General features: G+C 45.8%; 1 protein-coding gene across 1 annotated transcript in view; it reads right to left on the bottom strand.

Moving 5' to 3' along the window:
* LOC117642831 overlaps positions 1 to 19,892 on the bottom strand; it is a 45,103-nt gene extending 25,211 nt beyond the window's left edge. Inside the window, exons 1-7 of the mRNA XM_034381410.1 lie at positions 19,884 to 19,892; positions 19,285 to 19,391; positions 18,234 to 18,318; positions 9,472 to 9,661; positions 8,900 to 9,060; positions 8,637 to 8,764; positions 4,771 to 4,904 (exon numbers count right to left, since the gene is read on the bottom strand). Of these exons, the coding sequence (XP_034237301.1) occupies positions 4,771 to 4,904; positions 8,637 to 8,764; positions 8,900 to 9,060; positions 9,472 to 9,661; positions 18,234 to 18,318; positions 19,285 to 19,391; positions 19,884 to 19,892 (814 nt within the window). The remainder of the gene's footprint in view (positions 1 to 4,770; positions 4,905 to 8,636; positions 8,765 to 8,899; positions 9,061 to 9,471; positions 9,662 to 18,233; positions 18,319 to 19,284; positions 19,392 to 19,883) is intronic.
* Positions 19,893 to 24,637: the final 4,745 nt, after the last annotated feature.

Below are 24,637 nucleotides of genomic sequence, written 5' to 3'. Positions count from 1 at the left end.
AACTTGTTCCTTTTTCTCTGTTAATTTTTGTTGTGGATTGATCCCTGTATGCTTGTTAACTTTGATTATCTACCAGGTGATCCACCAGGAGGTACTGCATCAGCAAGAATATGTTGCAACCTTTTTGGAATCCACAAACCTGCCAAACTGATTGTTAAACATCTGAGGCCATTGACTGACCAGCAACGTCCCACCTTGAGCTTACCAAGAGTCGATGATTGTTTATTTTGGTGTACCGCCTGTCGGAAGAAATTCCAAAGTCTTTTTGGTAATGTCAATAGCTTGCTTTATTTTGCCCTTCCCTTTAGTTCTTTCCAGTGTCGGGGTTTGTTGTCATGTCACTTTATTTTATTAAAGGTAGCGGTGCCCCTTGTATGCCTCCCACCTCTGACCTGGAGGACAAAAGAACCACACAGGGGACTGAGGCAGTGGTTTTATCTGCACTGAGTGCACAAAGGATGTAGCCTTGTTGGGATGCAGTGGAGAACGCAAGAGAAACAAACTGAATTAGTAACCCAAGTAGGTCAGCGTTCTGCTGTAGTGAAGACTGCAGCAGAAAAACTAGAGAAAATGAATCCTCATGAATCCATTGCGCGCAAGCAATCAAGTTAGGGGCCATCCATAAAGTACGTCCGCACTTTTTTCGGTCATTTGGACCCCCCCTCCCCCCTTGTCCGCTAACGTCCGCTTTCGGCGACCACCCCTACCCCTTTTGGACGTCCAATTTTACGAAAGTATTCCAAATTTCAACTACAAAGCGCTGTTTTGGGGGTAAACTGATTAAAAACGCGTGTTAAGTCACAAAAAGAAGCCTTCTGCGTTATTACAATATAGTCAGAAAATAAAAATAAAAATGACTAGGTTCCGTTTCCGTCGCCGCTGACATCGGCGCTGCGCGTAAAGACGGCGCAAATTGTCAAATTTTTCTTAATTTTCTTCGTATAATTGTAGGACGTCCGACCACTTTGGACCCCCCCTCCCTCTCACGTCCACCAACGTCCGCTTTTGGCCACCTCCCCCTCCCCCTTCGAGTGCGGACATACTTTATGGATGACCCCTTATTTTAAAGAATTGAAATCATCCATGCCCTCTAACAAAGTTGCAGTTTTGATGGATTTTGCAATGAATTTCTCTTGTGTGTTCCCAGAAGAAATCCAGTCATATCATTTCAGCACAAAGAAAATCACAATTCACCCAGTTGTGATCTCTCACCGTCCAGAAGGAAAAGAAGAGGCTGACTTCCACAATCTTTGCTTCATATCTGATGATTTAACTCATGATGTATTACTGGTTAAAACCTTCATCAGAAAAATGGTTGAATTCATCAAATACAAGGTAGGTTTACGCCAGACCGCGTCTTATCGTATCAGGCTTCGCGACGTCTCGCTGCCTGTTCCTCCAATCCGCGCCTGGCGTACCTACCTTGGCCTTTTCGGGAGTGTGCTTGAAGCACTCTCTACCCAGGAGCGTGCACAGTTAAAACTCTGCGAAGAATCGAGAGTGCACAATACGAAGAAAATGAAGGCATTGTAAAACCTACGAAGAAATGCTTCGTATTATGAAGCAAAATTCTTCGCAATACGAAGCATTTCTTCAAAATGCAAAGCAATTCTACAATGTTTTCATTATCCTTGTAGTATGAAGCAATTGCTTCGTAGGCTTTTTAGAGTGCACACGGTGAAACCGATGTCTGGAAATTTCCAGACATTTTTTCCCATTTCCAGACATTGTCTGGAAATGGCCGTTTTTTTCCAGACAATGTCTGGAAATGTCTACTTTTTCCAGATAATGTCTGGAAATGGTCAAATCCCAGATATATATCTGGAAAAAAAACGGCATTTCCAGACAATGTCTGGAAATAACATTTTCCAGATAACATCTGGAAATTTCCCAGATAATGTCTGGAAACAAAGGCCTTGACGCCGAGGTCCACGGATTTGCGACCTGGGGGTCCCCGATGGTGTCCTCGAGGTCCCCAGGACACGAGGAGTCCAACGCCGAGGTCGCCGACGCTCTAGGACAAGCGGTTCCGGAGATACGAGGACGTACCACAAGGAGTCCGTCAAAGCAACTTTTTAGTTGGAGGCCAAAATCATCATCGGCCTCTGGCTGCGTTCCACTTGGGTGTCCGGGACTTTTCACTTCAGCATCGTGTTGAGGTAGTGCTAGACTACTAGGAACCCGTCAGAGGTCGCCGTCGGACCACCGGTGCGCCCAGGATGCCGACGAACGTGGCTGCTGTGCCGCCACACGGTTCAACACCGTTGTCGCCACCACCCAGGTGGTTCCCTATGGTGTCCTCGAGGTCCCCAGGACACGAGGAGTCCAACGCCGGGGTCGCCGACGCTCTAGGACAAGCGGTTCCGGAGATACGAGGACGTACCACAAGGAGTCCGTCAAAGCAACTTTTTAGTTGGAGGCCAAAATCATCATCGGCCTCTGGCTGCGTTCCACTTGGGTGTCCGGGACTTTTGACTTCAGCATCGTGTTAAGGTAGTGCTAGACTACCAGGAACCCGTCAGGGGTCGCCGTCGGACCAACGGTGCACCGAGGATGCCGACGAACGTGAGGCACGCCGGAGCGCCGTGGCGTGCCGGGTGCCTAAACGATCGTCGCCACTGCTGTGGCCGCTGCCGCCGCGGCCGCTGCCGCCGGGTCCTCCGCACCAACCGCGAGCTTGGACGACGGAGGCCGACGCCGTTGGCACCGACGCCGCCGACGTGTACGTCGACGCCACCACATTGGCCTCTGGCATTGGCCTCCGGCTGCGCGGCCGTTCGAGCACGCGGCGTCGGCCGTCAGGGCACTCCGCGTCGGTGCCGACGGCGTCGTCTCTGGCCGTCCAAGCACACGGTGGCGACGCAGGACACGCCGGCGGCATCAGCCGTCCGGGCACGCGGCAGCGTCGTCGGTCCTGGCCGTGGTGGCGTTGACAGACACGTCGGTGGCGTCGGCCCCCGTCGTCCAAGCTGTTGGTCGCGACGTAGGACACGGCGGCGGCGGCGGCGACGCGATCGTTGAGGCACCTTGCCCGCCACGTTCGTCGGCACCCTCGGCGCACCGGTAGTCCGACGGCGACCCCTGACTGGTAGCCCAGGTGCACCCTAACGCAGTGTTTAAGTCAAAAGTCCCGGACACCCAAGTGGAACGCAGACAGAGGCCGAAGCGGCCGTTAGAACACACTAACGGCCGACTAAGCACGTGGTGGCGTCGACGTGCACGTCGGCAGCGTCGGTGCCAGCGGCGTCGGCCTCCGTCGTCCAAGCTCGCGGTTGGTGCGGAGGACCCGGCCGCAGCGGCCGCAGCGGTGGCGACGATCGTTTAGGCACCCGGCACGCCACGGCGCTCCGGCGTGCCTCACGTTCGTCGGCATCCTGGGTGCACCGGTGGTCCGGCGGCGACCCCTGACGGGTTCCTGGTAGTCTACCACTACCTTAACACGATGCTGAAGTCAAAAGTCCCGGACACCCAAGTGGAACGCAGCCAGAGGCCGATGATGATTTTGGCCTCCAACTAAAAAGTTGCTTTGACGTACTCCTTGTGGTACGTCCTCGTATCTCCGGAACCGCTTGTCCTAGAGCGTCGGCGACCCCGGCGTTGGACTCCTCGTGTCCTGGGGACCTCGAGGACACCATAGGGGACCACCTGGGTGGTGGCGACAACGGTGTTGAACCGTGTGGCGGCACAGCAGCCACGTTCGTCGGCATCCTGGGCGCACCGGTGGTCCGACGGCGACCTCTGACGGGTTCCTGGTAGTCTAGCACTACCTTAACACGATGCTGAAGTGAAAAGTCCCGGACACCCAAGTGGAACGCAGCCAGAGGCCGATGATGATTTTGGCCTCCAACTAAAAAGTTGCTTTGACGTACTCCTTGTGGTACGTCCTCGTATCTCCGGAACCGCTTGTCCTAGAGCGTCGGCGACCCCGGCGTTGGACTCCTCGTGTCCTGGGGACCTCGAGGACACCATAGGGGACCACCTGGGTGGTGGCGACAACGGTGTTGAACCGTGTGGCGGCACAGCAGCCACGTTCGTCGGCATCCTGGGCGCACCGGTGGTCCGACGGCGACCTCTGACGGGTTCCTGGTAGTCTAGCACTACCTTAACACGATGCTGAAGTGAAAAGTCCCGGACACCCAAGTGGAACGCAGCCAGAGGCCGATGATGATTTTGGCCTCCAACTAAAAAGTTGCTTTGACGGACTCCTTGTGGTACGTCCTCGTATCTCCGGAACCGCTTGTGCTAGAGCGTCGGCGACCTCGGCGTTGGACTCCTCGTGTCCTGGGGACCTCGAGGACACCATCGGGGACCCCCAGGTCGCAAATCCGTGGACCTCGGCGTCAAGGCCTTTGTTTCCACACATTATCTGGGAAATTTCCAGATGTTATCTGGAAAATGTTATTTCCAGACATTGTCTGGAAATGCCGTTTTTTTTCCAGATATATATCTGGGATTTGACCATTTCCAGACATTATCTGGAAAAAGTAGACATTTCCAGACATTGTCTGGAAAAAAACGGCCGTTTCCAGACAATGTCTGGAAATGGGAAAAAATGTCTGGAAATTTCCAGACATCGGTTTCACCGTGCAGGCCCCAATTTTGATTAAGTCCTGAGTTATGAACGTTTACGTTAACCTTTAATTCTTCCGGATTCCCGTCACGCCCAACGTTAATATACCCACATTTCAGATAAACAATCCGAAGTACACGCAACAAAATCGCGTGCTTTAGTTCAAAGGTTGCGCCCCTCCAGCCTCAAGAAAAACTTACTGCCTCTGGCAACCGTTCCAGGACCACTATACGGCACGGATATTCCGTCACCTCTGAGCGACGTTGCTTTGAAACATCCGTCTTCCCGCGTGGGCCACACGATGCTCTCTATCCACTGAACGTAGGCAGAAACCCTGTAAAGAGAATACAGCTTCAGGAATCCTTACACTCTCAGTCTCGTTGACTTTTGTATCTCTTGCCATAAAGTTCTTTGTGCAAAGGTAATATGAACTATTTTCACTAAGCTGTGCACCATTTACTTCATTGTTTTATGAGTTTAGAGTCCATCAGACCTTACTTTTTGTCATTTACTTTCCAATTTCTACATGATATTGACAATTTCATTTTTAAAACGATAAAAATTGTGCATAGTTCAAGAGAAAAGAGTACATTTAACGGTTGCTCAAAAAACGTTAGAAGAAAGAGAAAAAAGTCCCAGGGATCCTTAACTTACCTCAGGGCATCATAACGTTATCATAAGAGTTAATGTTATTACCCTTAACTTCTAACATCTTTTCCAAAGGGAAGGATATTTTTTTATGTCTCGAATTTGTGTAGATATACTTTTGCGAGTACTTTCATAAGTCCGTACCCTTAACCTTTAGCGAACATTGTCTTATGTTACGTTATGGAAGCAGTGTTAGTTAAATGTTAAGTTAAGTTAAGGATCCCAGAAAAGTCCATGTAGGTCTAAGAGTGTGACTTTACTTTTTTTCTTTAAAAAAATACAGGTTATTTTACTAGCTTTCCGAATTTGCATGTAGAATCTTTTGAATGTACCAGCTTCGGTCCATAACCCTTAACCCTTAACCTTTAGCCAACATCGTATTATGTAACGTTATGAAAGCTGTGGTAAATGTCATGTTAAGGAGCCCTGGAAAGCGTAAAACCATCCATGGAATAAAGACTACACTCTCAGCACGTTACTAACATTTTTTTATCTGTGGGTACGTAGGCCTACTCTACAAATCAAAGAGTGTACATGGTACGCTCTAACTGGAGCATGCCTGCAAGCACGCTCTAACTAGCGCATGCCTGCCAAGCATGCACTTACTAGTGCATACATGCCATGTACACGCTAACTGAAGCATACATTTACTGCATAAGGGATAGGGAGTTTTCTGCATCAGGAAGCGCGTACATGGCATGTATGCACTAGTTAGTGCATGCTTGGCAGGCATGCGCTAGCTAGAGCGTGCTTGCAGGCATGCTCCAGTTAGAGCATACTATGTACACTCTTTGATTTGTAGAGTATTAGTTCAGGCAAAGAAAGTTTGACTTCTCGGCAAAATTATTGACGAAGGTGAATAAACATTACACTATTTGACAATTTCTAACCAGTTCTTTCAGAAATTAAACGTACATATTGTGTTTGTGCAAATTACTTGCATCTGACAAATGGAGCAACAAGTCAGTAACGTGCCCAGAGTGTAAAGAATGATAAAAGGCCGCCGCGCGCTTAGCTAGCAACACAAAAATCCCGGAAATTCAATGCCACACCGCGCTCTCAGACTGTTATTGAGACTTTTTATCATTGGTTAAGGAGTTTTTTTTTTAACACAGCGATAAAAAGTACAATTTCCTCAATATCTAAGTTAGATTTTGTTCTTGACACGGTAAAAGAGGTTCCTGGTTTTCCCAGGAACTCCCTGAAAATCGCATATGTCTCTACCATAGGCTTCCTGGGAAAAACAGGTACCGCTTTTACCGTGGAGATTAACTTGAAGTCAGTTTGCTATTGACAAAGAGTCAATACGCAATTTACTTTTTTTTTAAAGTTAATAACTGATAACAATTAACGGTTAAAAAAGGAAATACTACATGTTATTGCTGCTTTGAAAACTACGTCACACTGTTCGGGATTATTTTGTGAAATTACGATTAATTGTGTGTTAAATCTGTACCACGAACTGCTCGTAAATTTCAAAAACGATCTGATCATCCATCTTTTTTCGTCAATTTACAAAAATATTCTTAAACTTACAAACTTAATCCTCAAATTTTGGTCGTTTCAGGCATTTTTTCTTCCTATATAGTAAGGAAACAACGGCCGAAAACGCACTTTTTCAGACTTGCTTTTACAATCATACTTGTAAATTAACGATTTCACCTGTAAATTTAAGAGGCAGTTTGTAAAATGATGAACAGATTGTCAATTTACAATTTACTTTGTAAAAAAACAGTGCAGTTCGTGGTACAAATTTAAGAGGCAACTATTCTTAAAAATAAAACTTCATTTGTAAGAAAACAAGTTTACGCGTTTTAAAACGAGAATAGTCGTAAGATAACGATTTTATCAGTAAAACTACGATCTTTCGTCAGTAACATTAAGATTTCATCGTAAAATTACGAATTTATTCCTAAATTTATGAGTAAAGTTTGTCGAAAATATGACAATTGTTCATGTCATGAATCTTGTAGTTATTTTACGAATTATTATTTGTAAAATTACAACACTAATTGTTGGGATTACTGTTGTAAAATAACGACTTCTCTTAACAGTGCAGCAAAGGATAACAAGTCAATAATGGAGAAAGAAAAAGTCAAAACAAGTCTGAGAGTCCAACACCTATAAAACATCCGAAGCGAAATTAAACACCGATGCCAGCACACTTACAGATTTCAAAAAATTAAAAGAAAGAGCGGCAATATTTTAAAGCACCTGAGAGTCAAAAGTGATGGTTCGCCGGTCGAAAAGTGAGAAAAGTCAATCTCAATTCGAGAAACCATGAAAATTTCGCGCATTTCTTTTTTTTAATTGTATACGCTTGAGAGTGTTTAAACTTAACTGCAATGTAAGTAACATCCGTCTCTGAACCCGAGACGAGAACTCTAAAGTATGGGATTTCGAAAAGGTCGAAAAAATCACCCACAACTAAAGCAATTGCACCCCTCCTGGGTCACGGCACGGTTCGTGCGCAAGCGAGCGCCGGAAGGATAGGCAACCTTGCAAGCACGTGAGGAGAAGGGCCTGCCGACGCGCAGGCGTCTCGGTTCTTCGCGCCGGTGTATATTTCAGATTCTCCTCCTAGCAGCGGAAATAAGATAAGGTGCAGTTCTGCGCAGATTTTTCTTGGAAAAAGAAGTACGGTTTTCTTGCTTTTCATTCGTTGACAGGATTTGAGGTGTTAAGGAGAACCATTCGGTGTTGACTATACTTTAAAGTGCCGCTTTGAACGTTCGTTAACGTACAGCGATACTTGTACGTAAAGAAATGTTTGGAACACGCACAATACAAATAATGGTAAACACCTTATTTCCAGATACGGTAAGCACCGTTCTTTCAAGTACAGCAAATCCTTAGAATAAATCAACGGCGGAAACCATAAATTTTAGTCACAGTGGCACACGGTTACGGCTGGAGCTTCTCTGCCCATTCATTTTCGTTCCCCACAACTTAATTAATTTTAAGAATTAGCTCGAGAACATGAGCGAAATATTGGAATTTTACATGACCCAAATTGGCAAAAAATGGGAATTGCAAAACAAATGCTTCATGTGGAGTGTTCATGTGGAAGTGAAAAAATTTCTGTAACGCTTAGAGTGCAGAATACCCTACAAATCGAAGAGCGTACATTGTATGTTCTTCCTGGAGCATGCCTGAAAGCACGCACTAGATAGCGCATGCCTGCCAAGCATGCGCCAACTAGTGCATACATACCCATGCTCCCTATCAATAGCGGACTAGATGCTGCATGATATGCTTCAGTTACCGTGTACTTGGCATGAAAGAGCATGCTTGGCAGGCATGCGCTAGCCAAAGCGTGCTTGCAGGCATGCTCCAGGTAGAGCATGCAATGTGCGCTTTTCGATTTGTACAGTAGACAGTTCAAAACAGTTCGGCCCTGGTCTGGCCCGTTACTGACCTCGTGTAGATTGCGGGTTTGCCCAATCCGCATGGAGGACCAAAGGAAACAACTCCGACGATACGGTAGATACAGGTTGTAGTATGTCTTGGATCGGCACGGATCTGAAGGGGGCCTCCAGAGTCACCCTGAAAAACCAGGAAAGCAGCGATACAAATTGGCGACTGATACGACTTCAGTCTAAATGAAGGCAAGGGGAATACACCAGCCCACATCACAAAAATATGCAGCTTTTGCTGAATGCAATGGCCACGCACACGTACCTGGCACGTGTCCCGTCCATGCGAGCCACCTCCCGCACAAAGCTGTGATCCTATCAGCCCTCGGGGCAGCTGTTTCGGGTTCAACTCCAAGTTTGCTTTACAGTGTGCAAGATCACGCACAGTTAAGTTAACTTTTATCAAAGTTTCACTTCCTTCGCCACCTTAATATGGAAGTGAGAATTACATTATGAGTGAAATATGAGTGTGAGAAAAGTTAATGTCCATGCATTACTTTGTTTTCCTGTCTTTCAGTTTAACATTGCCAGTACAACAACGATCACTATCAAAAGCTTGCGAAGAATGCGTTCGCATTACAAACCGTTTGGTTTGCAGCTTACGAAGAGTTTGGCTTGATTGTATTACGAACTGATAGTTCGCAATTTTGCGCACAATGTGTTTGCAAGCGTTCGCAATACAAACAGCTTGGTCGCAAATTTGCGAAGCACTTTTTCGGAAGCTGCGAACTACTACTGATTTGCGATACGGATGCGTCCTTTGCATTGCGAACAAGTCGCAAGGAAAAAGAAGCCTTCGGTGTTAGGAGTCAGCTAAAATTTTCAAAGTGTACTTGCCGAAATCTGTGGCACCCCACCCAGTGGCGACTGCCTCGCTGCCGGTGACGTCCTCGTCCACGTCCGTGTGAAGGCAGGCAGGCCGCACGTCGTCCTGGTTTACCACTGCAGGGCGCGAGAGACGCAGCAACGCAATGTCGTGGTATTTCAGGGATGCGACGTACTCGGGGTGGACTATCACCGCCGCAATCTGTCAAGGGAAAGTCAGCTCGTTTTTCAACCCTGACTCTGATTTTACATGGAACTGAGATGATTCGGTTTATTGGCTGAGCGATAGCGAAGCCTGTTACTCCAGTGGGGTTGAAAAGTTTTGTCTGTCTGTCGGTCTGTCTGTCTGTCCGCACTACTCCTCCTGAACGGCTCGGCCGATCTCGGTAAGATTTTGCACACTTCTTAGGTATGTCCTTGGCTCGGCACACGCGAAATTTCACCATCCTAGCTCAACTGGTTCAGTTTTTATAAGCGAAAAACACCTAAAAAACGGCGAAAAATAGAGATTTCTGCAGATAGACCACTTCTGTCTTGGAGAAAGGGGGGTCTGGGGGGCGGAGCCCCCCAGCCTCGACAAGTACAAAAGTGACAAGGGTCAAGATCGTGTTATCTGTAGATAAAAAAACTCTATTTAGAATGTAGGGGGGTCTGGGGGCAGGCTAGCGCCGCAGGCCAAGGTAGGTACGCCAGGCGTGGATTGGAGGAACAGGCAGCGAGACATCGCGAAGCCTGTTACGACAAGACGCGGTCTGGCGTAAACCTACCTTGTTGGCTGAGCGATAGCGAAGCCTGTTACTCCAGTGGGGTTGAAAAGTTTTGTCTGTCGGTCTGTCTGTCTGTCTGTCCGCACTACTCCTCCTGAACGGCTCGGCCGATCTCGGTGAGATTTTGCACACTTCTTAGGTATGTCCTTGGCTCGGCTCACGCGAAATTTCACCATTCTAGCTCAACTGGTTCAGTTTTTATAGGCGAAAAACACCTAAAAAACGGCGAAAAATAGAGATTTCTGCAGATAGACCACTTCTGTCTTGGAGAAAGGGGGGGTCTGGGGGGCGGAGCTCCCCAGCTTTCAACAAGTTAAAAAATAACCGACAACGGACGAGCCATTGCCTGCCGCAGGCAGGCTAGCGCCGCAGGCCAAGGTAGGTACGCCAGGCGTGGATTGGAGGAACAGGCAGCGAGACATCGCGAAGCCTGTTACGACAAGACGCGGTCTGGCGTAAACCTGCGGCAGGCAATGGCTTGTCCATTGTCGGTTATTTTTAAACTTGTTGAATGCTGGGGGGCTCCGCCCCCCAGACCCCCCTACATTCTAAATAGTTTGTTTTATCTACAGATAACACGATCTTCACCCTTGTCACTTTTCAACTTGTCGAGGTGTTGACCCCCCTTGCTCCAATCCAGAAGTGATCTATCTGCAGAAAGCTCTATTTTTCGCCGTTTTTTAGGTGTTTTTCGGCTATAAAAACTGAACCAGTTGAGCTAGGATGGTGAAATTTCGCGTGTGCCGAGCCAAGGACATACCCAAGAAGTGTGCAAAATCTCACCGAGATCGGCCGAGCCGTTCAGGAGGAGTAGTGCGGACACACAGACAGACAGACGGACAGACAGACAGACAGACAGACAGGAAAAACTTTTCAACCCCACTGGAGTAACAGGCTTCGCTATCGCTCAGCCAATAATTGCACACAGTTTTATGGTCAAGCGCCAATGTAAAAAAAAAATTAAAAAATACGATTTCAAGAAATCCTAGGAGTCACGAAGTCAATTTGGGTAGCAGTGTGGGGAAAGCAAAAAAGTTATGTCAAAGGTAGGGAGTGGCTCAAGGGTGGCTACGAACGGCAGTGGTACCAATGTGGTCGATGTGCCACCCGTCAAAATTTAACCTTGGCAATAAAGAGAAATCAAAATGCCGGGAAATTCGAAAAATTCCAATGCTAATGTATTTCACAGTGATCTGACAAAGGAACATCTTTGAAGTCCATCATTATGAAAATTTTGGTAGCAGTAAGAAGGCAGTAAATTAATTTTCGCGGGTTGGCAACAGTTTTGTCGGCGTCTGCGCCCTTGCGAAAATCGCGAAGCTGAAAACACGAGTATAGTCGCGCATTAAAACTGCCCCTCCATTGTTGCTGACGTTGAATTGTTTGGCTTGTTTCAAAAGGCTACGGTTCTCTAGTCATGTTTTCTGCAATTCTGTGTAATAGTTCTCACTCACAACGTAGCAACACCACGACGGTTGGCTTGACAAACTTTTTAAACTCGAGAGGGATGGTCTCGAAACGCGGGTGAGTCTTGTTCGAGGAACATGAGCACTGAAAGTCGCGAGGTGGAGCGAAGTGATCATGGTGCTAACTGAATCAGAAGTACCATCAAACCTGGCTAAAAGGAGCAGCTACATGACCAGCTTATTCAAAAAGAGACTAAAAGTCTTAAAGCGACTCTTAAACTACATTAAGGAAAGATAATTCACAGATGCATGTGCACAGGTACGCAGTTAAATGGCTCAATTCACTCCGATTTGAAGAGCAACAAAAATTTTCAACAAAACAACAACAAAAACAACAACGCAGCGGTGCGGGATTGGTGCGGGACACTCTCATAAAAAGTCACTGGCCGGCCGGCCGATCCAAATGGCCACGTTCGAAACGACACCAATTCTATTGTTGCATCTTGTCTACCTGCAGTCAAAGAAATTTTTCATTTCGAACGTGCTATTTCAGCTTTTGGAGTAAGCTGTACAGACCCAAAAAGAAGCTCCGCTATTGGTCCGGCTCAGCTCGGCTCCCCCCACTCCCCTTTTTTAAGGGTTCCGACGAAGGAGGACCCCTATTGCCCGGGGCTCAGAATTCTTCTTCTACGGACCCCCCACGATGGACATTTCGCTCCCGCCATATTAATCCTTTTCATAATACAATAAAAAGTTCAGAAAATCTAAAAAATTTATCGTGGAAATTTTCCGTAAACGACTAAAACATAAATTTGCAACAATCAAGCACCCTTATCCGTTCACATTTTCCAGAAACGTTTCGAAGAAAAAATGTGCCACTCCTCAAAACTAAACTTCCTGCCTCATCAAAGTGACAAAAACTAATCACTGTTCTAAGAAAATGATAAAAACATGAAGAAAAAGTCTCCATGACAACGTCTCACTGCCATCGTACCAACTGTCAAAATTTTAAGTCCCTGATAAAAAGAAATGAAAACGCCGTAAAATTCGAAAATGCCAATGTTCACTCATTGCACACTGACAAGACATTTAAACATCATTCAAATCTGTCATTAGTAAAAGGTTCGCAGCAGAAAAGACAGAATAAATAGATTTTCGGGGGTTGGCAACAATTTTCCCGGCGTCTGCGCCCTTTCGAAAATCGCGAGGCTGAAAAAAACAAGTAGTCGCACATTGAAACTGCCTCTCCATTGTTGCTGAGGTTGGGTTGTTTGGCTTGCTTTTAAAGGCTGCGGTTCTCTCTCAGCCCCAAAATATAAAATTTACTCCCTTCTTCGTATTTCTAACTTCAAATCTTCTTTCATTAACTTACATTATTTCCACAACCGGAACACCGTGCAATGCGTAAGCATTGGAATTTTTTCCTTTGACGAGTCGAGTTTTGCCATGGCAAGGCGATTTTGACAGCAAATTTCTCAAAATTGGCCACCAAATTTTGAACCAGATTTCAGCATCAGAATCAGCGTTCAAAGTTTCAAAGTTCTACAAGTCTGCAAAATCTCATTAAAATCGTATAGAAAATTTCCGAAATGCATAAAGGGCCACACAAATCGAATCTCGGGCCGGCTGAATCCTGGGTACACTCTACCAAAAATGTCCTGTAAATGCTGTTAATTTATTACCAGTTTTCACTGTAGGTCAATTCACAGCGTTTACTGTGATCTGCTCACGGGATTCACTGTGATCTTGTTCACGGTGTTCACTGTGATCTGGTCCCCAGTAAACACTGTGAGTTTGACGCCGCTGAGCACCGACGTACTGCAAATCAGGCTCCAATTCACGGCGTTTACTGTGGCCAGATCACAGTGAACACTGTAACCGAGATCACAGTGAACGCCGTGAACTAGTTCACAGCAAACGCCGTGAATTGCATAACAGCAAACATTGGTAATAAATTAACGGCGTTGACAGGACATTTTTTGTAGAGTGTATACTACACTCCCGACAAAAATTAGCGGAACGCTTTTTGTCATCGTAATATTTTCTAAGTCTTTCGAGCTAGGAAGCTGAAATTTTGTACACGGGTGCCCCTACTACTTCCCTCGAGGCCTGCGAAGTGCGTAGCCCGTGCGCCTCCCCTGACGGACGGCACCCACCCCTAAGTGCGCGAGGGTGAAAAAAACGATGAAAACGTCCCGTAAGAACCAACTTTACCTTATCGCAGAGGCCAAAGTTTTCGTGTACGAGGTCAAATGAGTCTCCTCTTTCCAACGATGCAAGCGGAATTCAATTTGAACCAACCCACCCCCGGCTGCACTCACCCCCACCCCCTCGAGGGGATGGATTTCGAGCATGTTTGAATTTCGCGCAAAACAGCGTCGGGGCGTCCCCCGTACCAAGCAATCATGTTTCTTCGACGTTCCAACCACCCTCGGGTGAATCATCCCCCGGAAAGTCCCACCCCCTTTCGAACACCGGCCGTCCGGGGCCTTTCGGTTTGAGCAAAATGCAACAAAACTCCAGGGGGCATTCCTCCAGTGTCCAAGAAGACGTCTCAGCGAAGAAACGCGGTGCCGGACGACTGCAACCCCTGCGGTCGGGGTGTTCACCCCCTTGCACCCCTGCACGCCCCTGGAGCGGTTGGAAGCCCTCCGACGAGCGGGCTGGTCGAACAAGACATGGGGGAAGCGATCCTGAAGTTTTCAAGACGATCCCACCAACCGTTCGTCTTCCAGAGCGAAAAAAGCGTCATTTCCAGTAAAAACCACCCCTCACTTCACTCCCTTCCAGCGACTCACTGAGTGGGGGTAGCAGTCCCAACCAACGTCACAACACTCGGCCCAGACCTCATTACAAAGGCCTCCAAGTTTCAGACTGATGCGACAAAGTATGGGACCGTGGGAGCGACGCAACGATGTGCCTGCACTCGGTGGCAACGGACGCGCTGGCCCGTCGGGTCCATGCGCCGTGCAGGTAGGCAAGCCAACTCACCTGGCGCCAAGTTGATTAAAAGCCAATTGGAAGCCTGATTATGGCTCGCGCGTCACCACGCTTCAGCACTGTGGGCAGGGCATGTCTCCCAACATGCCACAGTGGCTAACCAGCCAAAATCAGGCTTCCAAATGGCTTTTAATCAACTTGGCGCCAGGTGAGTTGGCTTGCCTACCTGCACGGTGCATGGACCCGACGGGCCAGCGCGTCCGTTGCCGCCGAGTGCAGGCACATCGTTGCGTCGCTCCCACGGTCCCATGCTTTGTCGCATCAGTCTGAAACTTGGAGGCCTTTGAAATGAGGTCTGGACCTAGAGATGTGACGTTGTTTGGGACTGCTACCCCCACTCAGTGAGTCGCTGGAAGGGAGTGAAGTGAGGGGTGGTTTTTACTGGAAATGACGCTTTTTTCGCTCTGGAAGACGAACGGTTGGTGGGATCGTCTTGCAAACTTCAGGATCGCTTCCCCCATGTCTTGTTCGACCAGCCCGCTCGTCGGAGGGCTTCCAACCGCTCCAGGGGCGTGCAGGGGTGCAAGGGGGTGAACACCCCGACCGCAGGGGTTGCAGTCGTCCGGCACCGCGTTTCTTCGCTGAGACGTCTTCTTGGACACTGGAGGAATGCCCCCTGGAGTTTTGTTGCATTTTGCTCAAACCGAAAGGCCCCGGACGGCCGGTGTTCGAAAGGGGGTGGGACTTTCCGGGGGATGATTCACCCGAGGGTGGTTGGAACGTCGAAGAAACATGATTGCTTGGTACGGGGGACGCCCCGACGCTGTTTTGCGCGAAATTCAAACATGCTCGAAATCCATCCCCTCGAGGGGGTGGGGGTGAGTGCAGCCGGGGGTGGGTTGGTTCAAATTGAATTCCGCTTGCATCGTTGGAAAGAGGAGACTCATTTGACCTCGTACACGAAAACTTTGGCCTCTGCGATAAGGTAAAGTTGGTTCTTACGGGACGTTTTCATCGTTTTTTTCACCCTCGCGCACTTAGGGGTGGGTGCCGTCCGTCAGGGGAGGCGCACGGGCTACGCACTTCGCAGGCCTCGAGGGAAGTAGTAGGGGCACCCGTGTACAAAATTTCAGCTTCCTAGCTCGAAAGACTTAGAAAATATTACGATGACAAAAAGCGTTCCGCTAATTTTTGTCGGGAGTGTATAAGGCTACTTCGTGCCTAAAAAAGCAAAAACATTAAAACGCGATAAAGCTTATGTACACTGCAAATCCAAGTCTGGAACAGTTTCACTGCGCTTAGCGTGAACTTAATTGTCTGAACCTTGCAAAAGTGAGCCACGTTTATCTTAAATTTGCAAAGGTGAGACATAGGCCTAGCTTGTCACACTTGCTGCCAATTTCGCCCTGTAGTTCATTGCCGAGTCTCACACTTCACTGTTAAAAAAAATTACTGAAAATTCATAATTTTTTGTAAGAAGTCGATTTACTTACATTCAGTCTGAATTTTCATACCAAAACTTTCATACGTCGCGGTCTGAAAGTTTCAGACGATGTTAGTCTGAATTTTCAGATCAACATGTTGTATGAAAAATGATACCAGTCGGTCTATTTTATCAGACTAAGTTGTACGAAGACATTGAACAGTCGCACTAAAAATGCCACTCTGTAGAGTAGAGCACAAATCGGCGAACTTCTACCATCGGTTTATCGCAGACGCTCAGCGGATCGTCTCAGCTCAAAAATCAGGTACACAGCAGCAGGCTCCTATTGGCACAGGTAGTGAAGAGGCTAGAGGTGACTGCTGAATTGCGAGGGAGAGCGGCCTTAGCCCAACCACGCGCCGACCCGTGGCCATGCGCGAGAGTGAAATTGTATTCTTTGTTATTTAGGTTATACTGCACTTATTGGCTGAGCGATAGCGAAGCCTGATACTCCATTGGGGTTGAAAAGTTTTTCCTGTCTGTCTGTGTGTGTGTGTGTGTGTGTGTGTGTGTGTCCGCACTACTCCTCCTGAACGGCTCGGCCGATCTCGGTGAGATTTTGCACACTTTTTGGGCATGTCCTTGGCTCGGCACACGCGAAATTTCACTATCCTAGCTCAACTGGTTCAGTTTTTATAGCCGAAAAACACCTAAAAAACGGCGAAAAATCGAGTTTTCTGCAGGCAGATCACTTCTGTCTTGAAGAAGGGGGGTCTGGGGGGCGGAGCCCCCCAGCCTCGACAAGTTGAAAAGTTACAAGGGATCTAGAATGAAGGGGGGACTGGGGGGCGGAGCCCCCCAGCATGCACCAAGTTAGAAGAGGGATCTAGAATGAAGGGGGGACTGGGGGGCGGAGCCCCCCAGCATGCACCAAGTTAGAAGTAACCGACGATGGACAAGCCATTGCCTGCCGAAGGCAGGCTAGCGCCGCAGGCCAAGGTAGGTACGCCAGGCGCGGATTGGAAGAACAGGCAGCGAGACATCGCGAAGCCTGTTACGACAAGACGCGGTCTGGCGTAAACCTACCTTGTTAACCTGAATCTTGCTTTGGTGCGCTCATGCCCTTTCAGACAATCACTTGGAATAAGTTTGTAACAAAATATTCGCAATTTCGCCTTCAAGTGGCAATTTTAGCTCCAAAAGATCATCCATGCGACACTAGCGCCACCTAGCGGATAGAGCAATAAGTGTCCATTTCGGAGCTCTGAAACATTCTCTATGCTTTTACGACACTAAACGTAAATATTATTTGAAATACAACAGTAGTTTTGATAAAAGTTCTGAGAAAATACTTCTGTGTACTTGGAAGCATGCTCTAATAAGAGTGTACTATGTACACACTTCAGTTTGCAGACACGAAAAACGTGTATTCACTGAAAATCAAATAGTGATACATCTCACTCTCTGAGGGGTGAGACACAACTGTCTCACCGAAAAAGGGTTGTACACAAATGTATCACCGAAAAAAGGGTGATACTTCTCCAGGAAAACAAGGACCAATCTCGCTGATGTCTCACCTTTTTATCGGTCATACATTTGTTTACGATCTTTATTTCGGTGATACGTGCGTGTACGACCATTTTTTCGGTGATACATTCGTGTACGACCTTTTTTTCGGTGATACATTTTGTATCGCCGAAAATTGGTCAGATGTCTCACCCGTTGAATTACAGTGTTACGCGTAACACACTTTGAGTTATGGAGTCAGTCTCCAATGGACCTTACAGTATTCTACACTGTGAGAAAAAAGTACGGAAAAAGTACGGAACATGTCTGGTCAATAATTTGCCTAGACCGTCCGTACTTGCCAACAACGGAACGTTCCGTACTTTTTTTCCGCACCCACTTACATGGTTCATATAGAGCAAGTACGGAACGTTCCGTACTTTTTCCGTACCTCTTTTTCTGTACCATTTCCGTACAAAAGCACAGATTTTTAACAGTGTACGTAGAACCTTACAGTTTTCTGGGAGGCTATTTAGTCCTACGGGGAACACTGTAAGGCCCTGCGGAGAATACTGTGACGCCCAGCGGAGAATACCAAAAGGTCCTATCACGGTCGTACGGAGAACTATCACAAGTGGCTTACAGAATTGTTCGTAGCTTTATCCCACTGTGTAGGTCAGGACAGCGTCTGAAAACAACATATCGCCTTTTCATTAACATGTTCACTTGTACCTCAATGAGCTGGTGGGTGTCGTTCACTTTCGGCTTCTCACTAGTCCGGTTTGTGGCTCCCAACAAGGCCCATCTCACTGGAAGCCTGCGCATACAAAAGCAAAAGGGGAATGAAAGCTGTTCTGAAGAACATATTGCGATACACGATAAATCAATTTCCGGGAAATCACAGAAAATGATTTTACTGTGTAGTGGGCTGAGAGTGCAAATACTTATCGTAAACCAATAGTAATGCACTCTAAATGTCTTACGAAGAAATTTCCCATAATACGAAGGAAATGGCGCAAGCATAATACGAAGGTGGTTTTCCTTCGTATTACGAAGGTTTTTCTTTGTATCTTACAATGAAAAAGCTAAAAAGATTCGTATTACGAAGGAATATTGCTTTGTATTATGCTTGCGCCGAATTCACTGTAACATACGAATAACATAGGTCAAATTTCATTGTAAGACATTTAGAGTGTGGACTTGTGAATACAAAGCCCCAGAAAGAAATATTACATAAGGGTTTGCACTGTCACCCCCCCCCCTCACACACACCAGGGGGTGGCAACGCTGTACACGTATGCTGACGCCATGTTCGACCCCCCCTTAAATCATGGTTCTTTTCAAGGAGATACTCTCTGAACCCAGCAAAGGAATCGAATGAAACTTCAGTGCGGCATCAAGTTAAAAGGCCATATTAAAGTAATAATCAAACGAGAGCACACTTAGGATCAATTCACTCCTTGAAACCGCATCGCGAAAACAAGAGAAAAATTGGGTTTTGTTAAAATCGCTACAAGAAAAGTGTCTACTTATATTTTCAAAACGTTAATCTTGGAAAGTTTTTGGGTTTTTGAGTTGAAACCTGGCTTAAACACTTCCTCAATTCATATATTATCGTAATAACAAAACAGCTTGGCTCTAATGGACTTAGTACTTTGGATCTCGTCGAAGTAAACTAATGTGCTAGGGGGGGCCGAACATGGCGTCAAGAAAGATGCAGGGCGTTGCCACCCCCTGCACACACCCAAAAAAAAAGAGAACAGTAGAAAACAATTTTACTTACGCGGCCAAACGTGCGCAGTGGGCGGCCGTGAGGACAAAACTGGGTGAAATAAGGGATCCTCCGCAAGAGTACTCGATGTTGTCTCGGTCCCCGTACCCTAGCAGAGCCTTAAACACACAGGAAAAAGAATTCGTTCGGAGCCCCTTCACTGCAAATCTGCACTCTTAAAACCTTACGAAGTATTTTGAGCATACGTATAACAAAGTAAAATACTTTGTTATACGAAGAAATAGTTCGTTAATTACGAAGTATTTTCTTTGTAAGCTTACGTATGCGCAAAATACTTCGTTATACAAATTACTTTTCTTTGTAAGGCCCAAAATAGTTTGTAAGGTTTTCTCAGTGCAGTGGCTAGTTTTCTGGCCAATGGAGTGGCGCTCTCTCCTGCTCGCCAATATTTGGCTTTCCAAAAAATGCAAAAATTTGGCTTGAAAGGCATTACTTGTTCACAAAAAAAGTAAATGTGCATGCAATAGTTTCCAGTGCGAAGGATCCCTAGTTCAAATCACAGCAATTAAACGATGAAACGTAGGGCTGGACCAGTACAACACAAGGTAATGGACACAATAGTAACAATTCAAACGCTTCGCTTGTCCAACGGTAGCCATGTTTACTGATTTTGTTGTTTTGCTCTTGTTGACTGCTTATGCGTCGTAACCTCGTAAGTGCAAATAACATCTCAATGTGAATCTGAATCTAGCTGCTTTCACTCCAACTGTTTTTGACGAGCTGGAGAAAGCGCTACTCCAATGGCGAGGAAAATTGCCACTGGATTTGCAGTGTTGCTTAAGGAGACATTTATTTGATAGCTTATTTGATGAGCAGGAGGCCGGAGGATTACCACTAGACGTCATAGGACATTTTTGTCGGTCCTACGAGCTGTGAAATTTCAAGCTAATGCGACACAAGTTGATTCGCATCCGGAACCCCATTATGTTCGAAACCCACTGCAAATTGTGCTTTGATTATAGGCAATTTGCATCGCTTCGCTCTATAATGTATCACCGTCGGATGTGCAAATATGACATGTGACACAAGGAGTCCCTGCTGTGTTGGTTGGCTTAAGTCGGTGTTTGTTAGATCGCACTGTTTACAACGGTAACGTCACGTTCGTCTGAGTATCAGGTCACATTCGTTTGAACGTGGCTGATGACTCTTAAAAGCCAGTTAAATTCGTTTGAGTGTGCATCAACGTTAAAACGAATGCGTGACACCGTATTAAAAGGAACGGGACACGATCTACACGTGTCGGCAGGGATCCAATTGTAACGAGAGCCTTGGGGAGGCCAAAGCTTGTCAAGCAGCCCCCCCCCCCAATTCCACCTACAATTTTCATTTGAGACAACCTACTGAAATCAATAAAAAAGGGATAACTATTCCTGTTAAAAGTATGTTTGAAAATACGCTTTTGAAAGCTAAAATAGACATCAATCGCTCGACAGGGAAGTTTCGAATCCAATTTTCGTCTGAACTCAAAGATGGGTGGTACACCCGAGGAATTTCGACCCGGTAGAAGAACTAAAACCGAAGTCTCAAATGACAGTTTCTTTGAGAAGTGCACTCGGCGCGTGAAGTCTGGACCTCATGCCGTGCCAACTTATTTATTTCTTAATCACAGGTTATTTATTTGCTTCTTGTCTACAAAACTCCCTCTCTTTTTACTTTTGAACAGGCAGAGTTATTGTTACAAGGTAGGTTTACGCCAGACCGCGTCTTGTCGTACCAGGCTTCGCGATGTCTCGCTGCCTGTTTCTCCAATCCGCGCCTGGCGTACCAACCTTGGCCTGCGGCGCTAGCCTCAGCTTGCCTTCGGCAGGCGGCATTCCCCTGAAGTTGGCCAACACAGTTGCCCCAAAAAATCTGAAACAAGTGTCAAAAAATCACAAATCATTTGTTCCAACTTGTTCCACATTTGTTCCAATTTGTTCCGTAATACAGCAGTCGTCAGCCGGATTATCGTAAAACGATAACAGAACGGCCAACTTCACATACTGCACATCTCGACGAAAAGTGCTCACGGCTGTTCAAAATGACTTGCTGAACGTTGTTCCAAGTTTGTTCCAGCTTTGCTTTCACAAAATCCCGAAAGAATAGCGCCATTCGTTTCTAAGGGTTCGGCTAATTTCCCTAGATATTAAAATGAGTGAAATTGGCTTGTGACCACCCAATTTGATGTAAAATCTTTTGTTCCGGTTGTTCTAAGTTTGTTCCGACTCTATTTTTACAACCCCCGGGAAAGAATAGCGCTATTTGTCTCTAAGGGCACGGCTAACTTCCTAGACCATGAAATGAGCATATTTGACCTGTGTTTAAGGGGGGCCCCTGGTGAAACTTTCAAGTAGGCTTAAAAATAACCCCAGGAAGTTGAAACTTGCTTAATTTTTAGGTTCATTATGGTGAGTTCCCAAAACAAAATTCAATCCAAAATATTGAACGGTCTCTGAGAAAAGTGGCTTTTTTTTTTTTTGGAGCTTTGGGGGAAAAAATCTTCCTGCGTCTTTCATTGGGACGGAAAGCCTTAAAAATTTTTTTTGGGTTATCCTAAAGATGTATAGAAGAGTTTTTAGTGACGGAATTTTCAAATTCAACTTCTGTCCTGAGATATAAGTTTTCAAATTTTAACTTTAAAAAAAAAAGTGTTTTTTTTCCCCTTTTTTCAAACTTTAGGTGTTTTTTAAAAAAAGTAGGGCTGGTATCAAGATTCCGTCACAAAAATTTGTCGACAAGTCTTTAATGAATAGAGTCCATGCAAGACGACTCATGTAGGTGTCAACCAGGAACGCAGGAAGTCTTTCTACGACAAAAATTTTTTTTCGACTGAGCAAAACTGTGAAGTTGAGCGTAGAAGCCAACGACAACTGATCTCAATGTTATTTCCTTCCAAATGATAAAGAAACTACTCACTTAGCTTAAAGGTGTTCAAACCCGTTTAATCTGAAACCTTCTATGCACTTTTTTATCTATGAACTTTTAAAATACAATTTATTGGAATTTTGGCGATTTTTTTACCAGGGTCCCCCCCTTTAAACCCCAAATTTTACGTGAAATCGTTTGTTCCATGTTGTCCTGTGTTTGTTCCGTGTCGTTGACCTGGTCTTAGGGGTTCTATGGAACAGTCCGAGGGTGTTCGGACTGATCTGGACCGATTTCGACCAGGTTTCGGAACATTTCGCTCTTATGTGGGGTTGTTCCAACTTTGTTTAAATAACACCCGGACAGAGTAGCGCTATTTAAATTAAAGGGGCCCGGGTAACTTCCCAGATAAATAAATGCGCATATTTGACGTGTGACCACCTATATTGAATGTGAAATTGTTAGTTCCGTGTTGTTCAAAGTTTGTTCTACCCATGTTTCAATGATACCCCGACAGAATAGCGCTTTTTTTCTCTGAGTTCTGCGAACCTTCTAGATAGAAAATGTGTATTTTAACTTCTGACCACCCCCATCTGATGTGAAATGGTTTGTTTTTTGTTGTTTTAAGTTTGTTCCAAGTATGCCCCGGCGTTTTTCTGGGCGTGCTGAACGCATTGTAATGCGTTCATACTGCGTTCACGTGCATTCCCGTGCGTTCTGCTGCGTTCCAATTGCATTCACGTGCATGCCGGAACGCATTGCCACGGAACACACAAGGAACGCATTGCGAACACACTCCCTTTTGCGTTCCAAGTGCGCTCCAGAACACACTTTCTTCGTGCGTTCCCCCGAGCTCCGGAAGCACAGGGAGTGCACTCGGTCGCGTTTTGGATCGCACACATGTGCGTTCCGGAACGCATGGCGGCAACGCGTTCCCAATGCGTTGCTTCTGCGGTGCAGAACGAAGTCGGACTTTACGCTCCTTTACCTGACGCTCCTTCCCCTCCACGTTCACTGCTCAATGACTTGTCATCCTGCACGTCAGGAAGATTGTGCACAGCTACAGCTACCCTGTGCACAACCACCCGAACCACCACGGAAAACCCGAGGCCCAAAATTGATGAACTACCTTTGAAAACCCCATGAACTCATGCCAAAGCGAGTCGGTTGCTTCGCTAAAAACATAACGGGTTTGCAACCCGGGACGCTCTTACTGATGTTGTATTATTTTAATTGTCCGGGCGATCGTTTCATCTGAATGCACTACAAACTTTAAATGTCTTTTCCAAGTACACACTTACAAATGCATGCTTGGCAAGTACGAACTTGCCAATGCCTATGCTTAGCATAAAGTTATACGGCGCCAAGCATGCGTTTAGAAGTGTGTACTTGCAAGCATGCATTTGTAAGTGTGTACTTAGTAGACAGTTAGGTTTGTAGTGTGTTGTCGATGTGTGCATATCGGGTCCGTTCACAAACTATTTTGATCAATCATACACTCTAAAAAAAGTTACAGAATTTTGTATCATTTTTGATGCAGGATTTTGTATCACCTGCTTTGGTTACAAATATTTGTAAAGGTGATATATTTATGATATATTTATGATATATTTATGATATGATATATTTATGATATATATATTTATATATATTTATGATTTATTATCTAGGAAGTTAGCCGTGCCCTCAATGACAAATAGCGCTTTTCTCTCCGGGCATCATTAAAACATAGTTGGAACAAACATGGAACAGCACGAAACAAACGATTTCAAGACAAATTTTGGTGGTCACAAGTCAATTTGGCTCATTTTATTATCTAGGAAGTTAGCCGTGCCCTTAGAGACAAATAGCGCTTTTCTCTCCCGGCATCATTAAAACATAGTTGGAACAAACATGGAACAACACAAACAAACGATTTCAAGACAAATTTTGGTGATAAGAAGTCAATTTGTCTCATTTTATTATCTAGGAAGATAGCCGTGCCTTTAAAGACAAATAGAGCTTTTCTCTCCGGGCATCATTAAAACATAGTTGGAACAAACTTGGAACAACACGGAACAAACAATTTCACGTCATATTTTGGCGGTCACAAGTCAATTTGGGTCATTTTATTATGTAGGAAGTTAGCCGAGCCCTTAGAGACATAAAGCGCTACTTTTTAATGGGTGACATTAAAACATAGTTGGAACAAACTTGGAACAACACAGAACAAACAATTTCACGTCATATTTTGGCGGTCACAAGTCAATTTGGCTCATTTTATTATGTAGGAAGTTAGCCGTGCCCTTTAAGACAAATAGAGCTTTTCTCTCCGGGCATCATGGAAACAGAGTTGGAACAAACTTGGAACAACACGAAACAAACGATTTCACATAAAATTTTGGCGGTCACAAGTTAATAATACTCATTTTATTATCTAGGAAGTTAGCCGAGCCCTTAAAGACAAATAGCGCTTTTCTCTCCGGGCATCATTAAAACATAGTTGGAACAAACAGGAACA

Source organism: Thrips palmi, unplaced genomic scaffold (assembly GCF_012932325.1).
Source record: "Thrips palmi isolate BJ-2018 unplaced genomic scaffold, TpBJ-2018v1 HiC_scaffold_1, whole genome shotgun sequence".
Taxonomy (NCBI): domain Eukaryota; kingdom Metazoa; phylum Arthropoda; class Insecta; order Thysanoptera; family Thripidae; genus Thrips; species Thrips palmi.
Note: the sequence above shows the minus strand (reverse complement) of the source record. Positions and strands in the feature narration are given on the sequence as shown.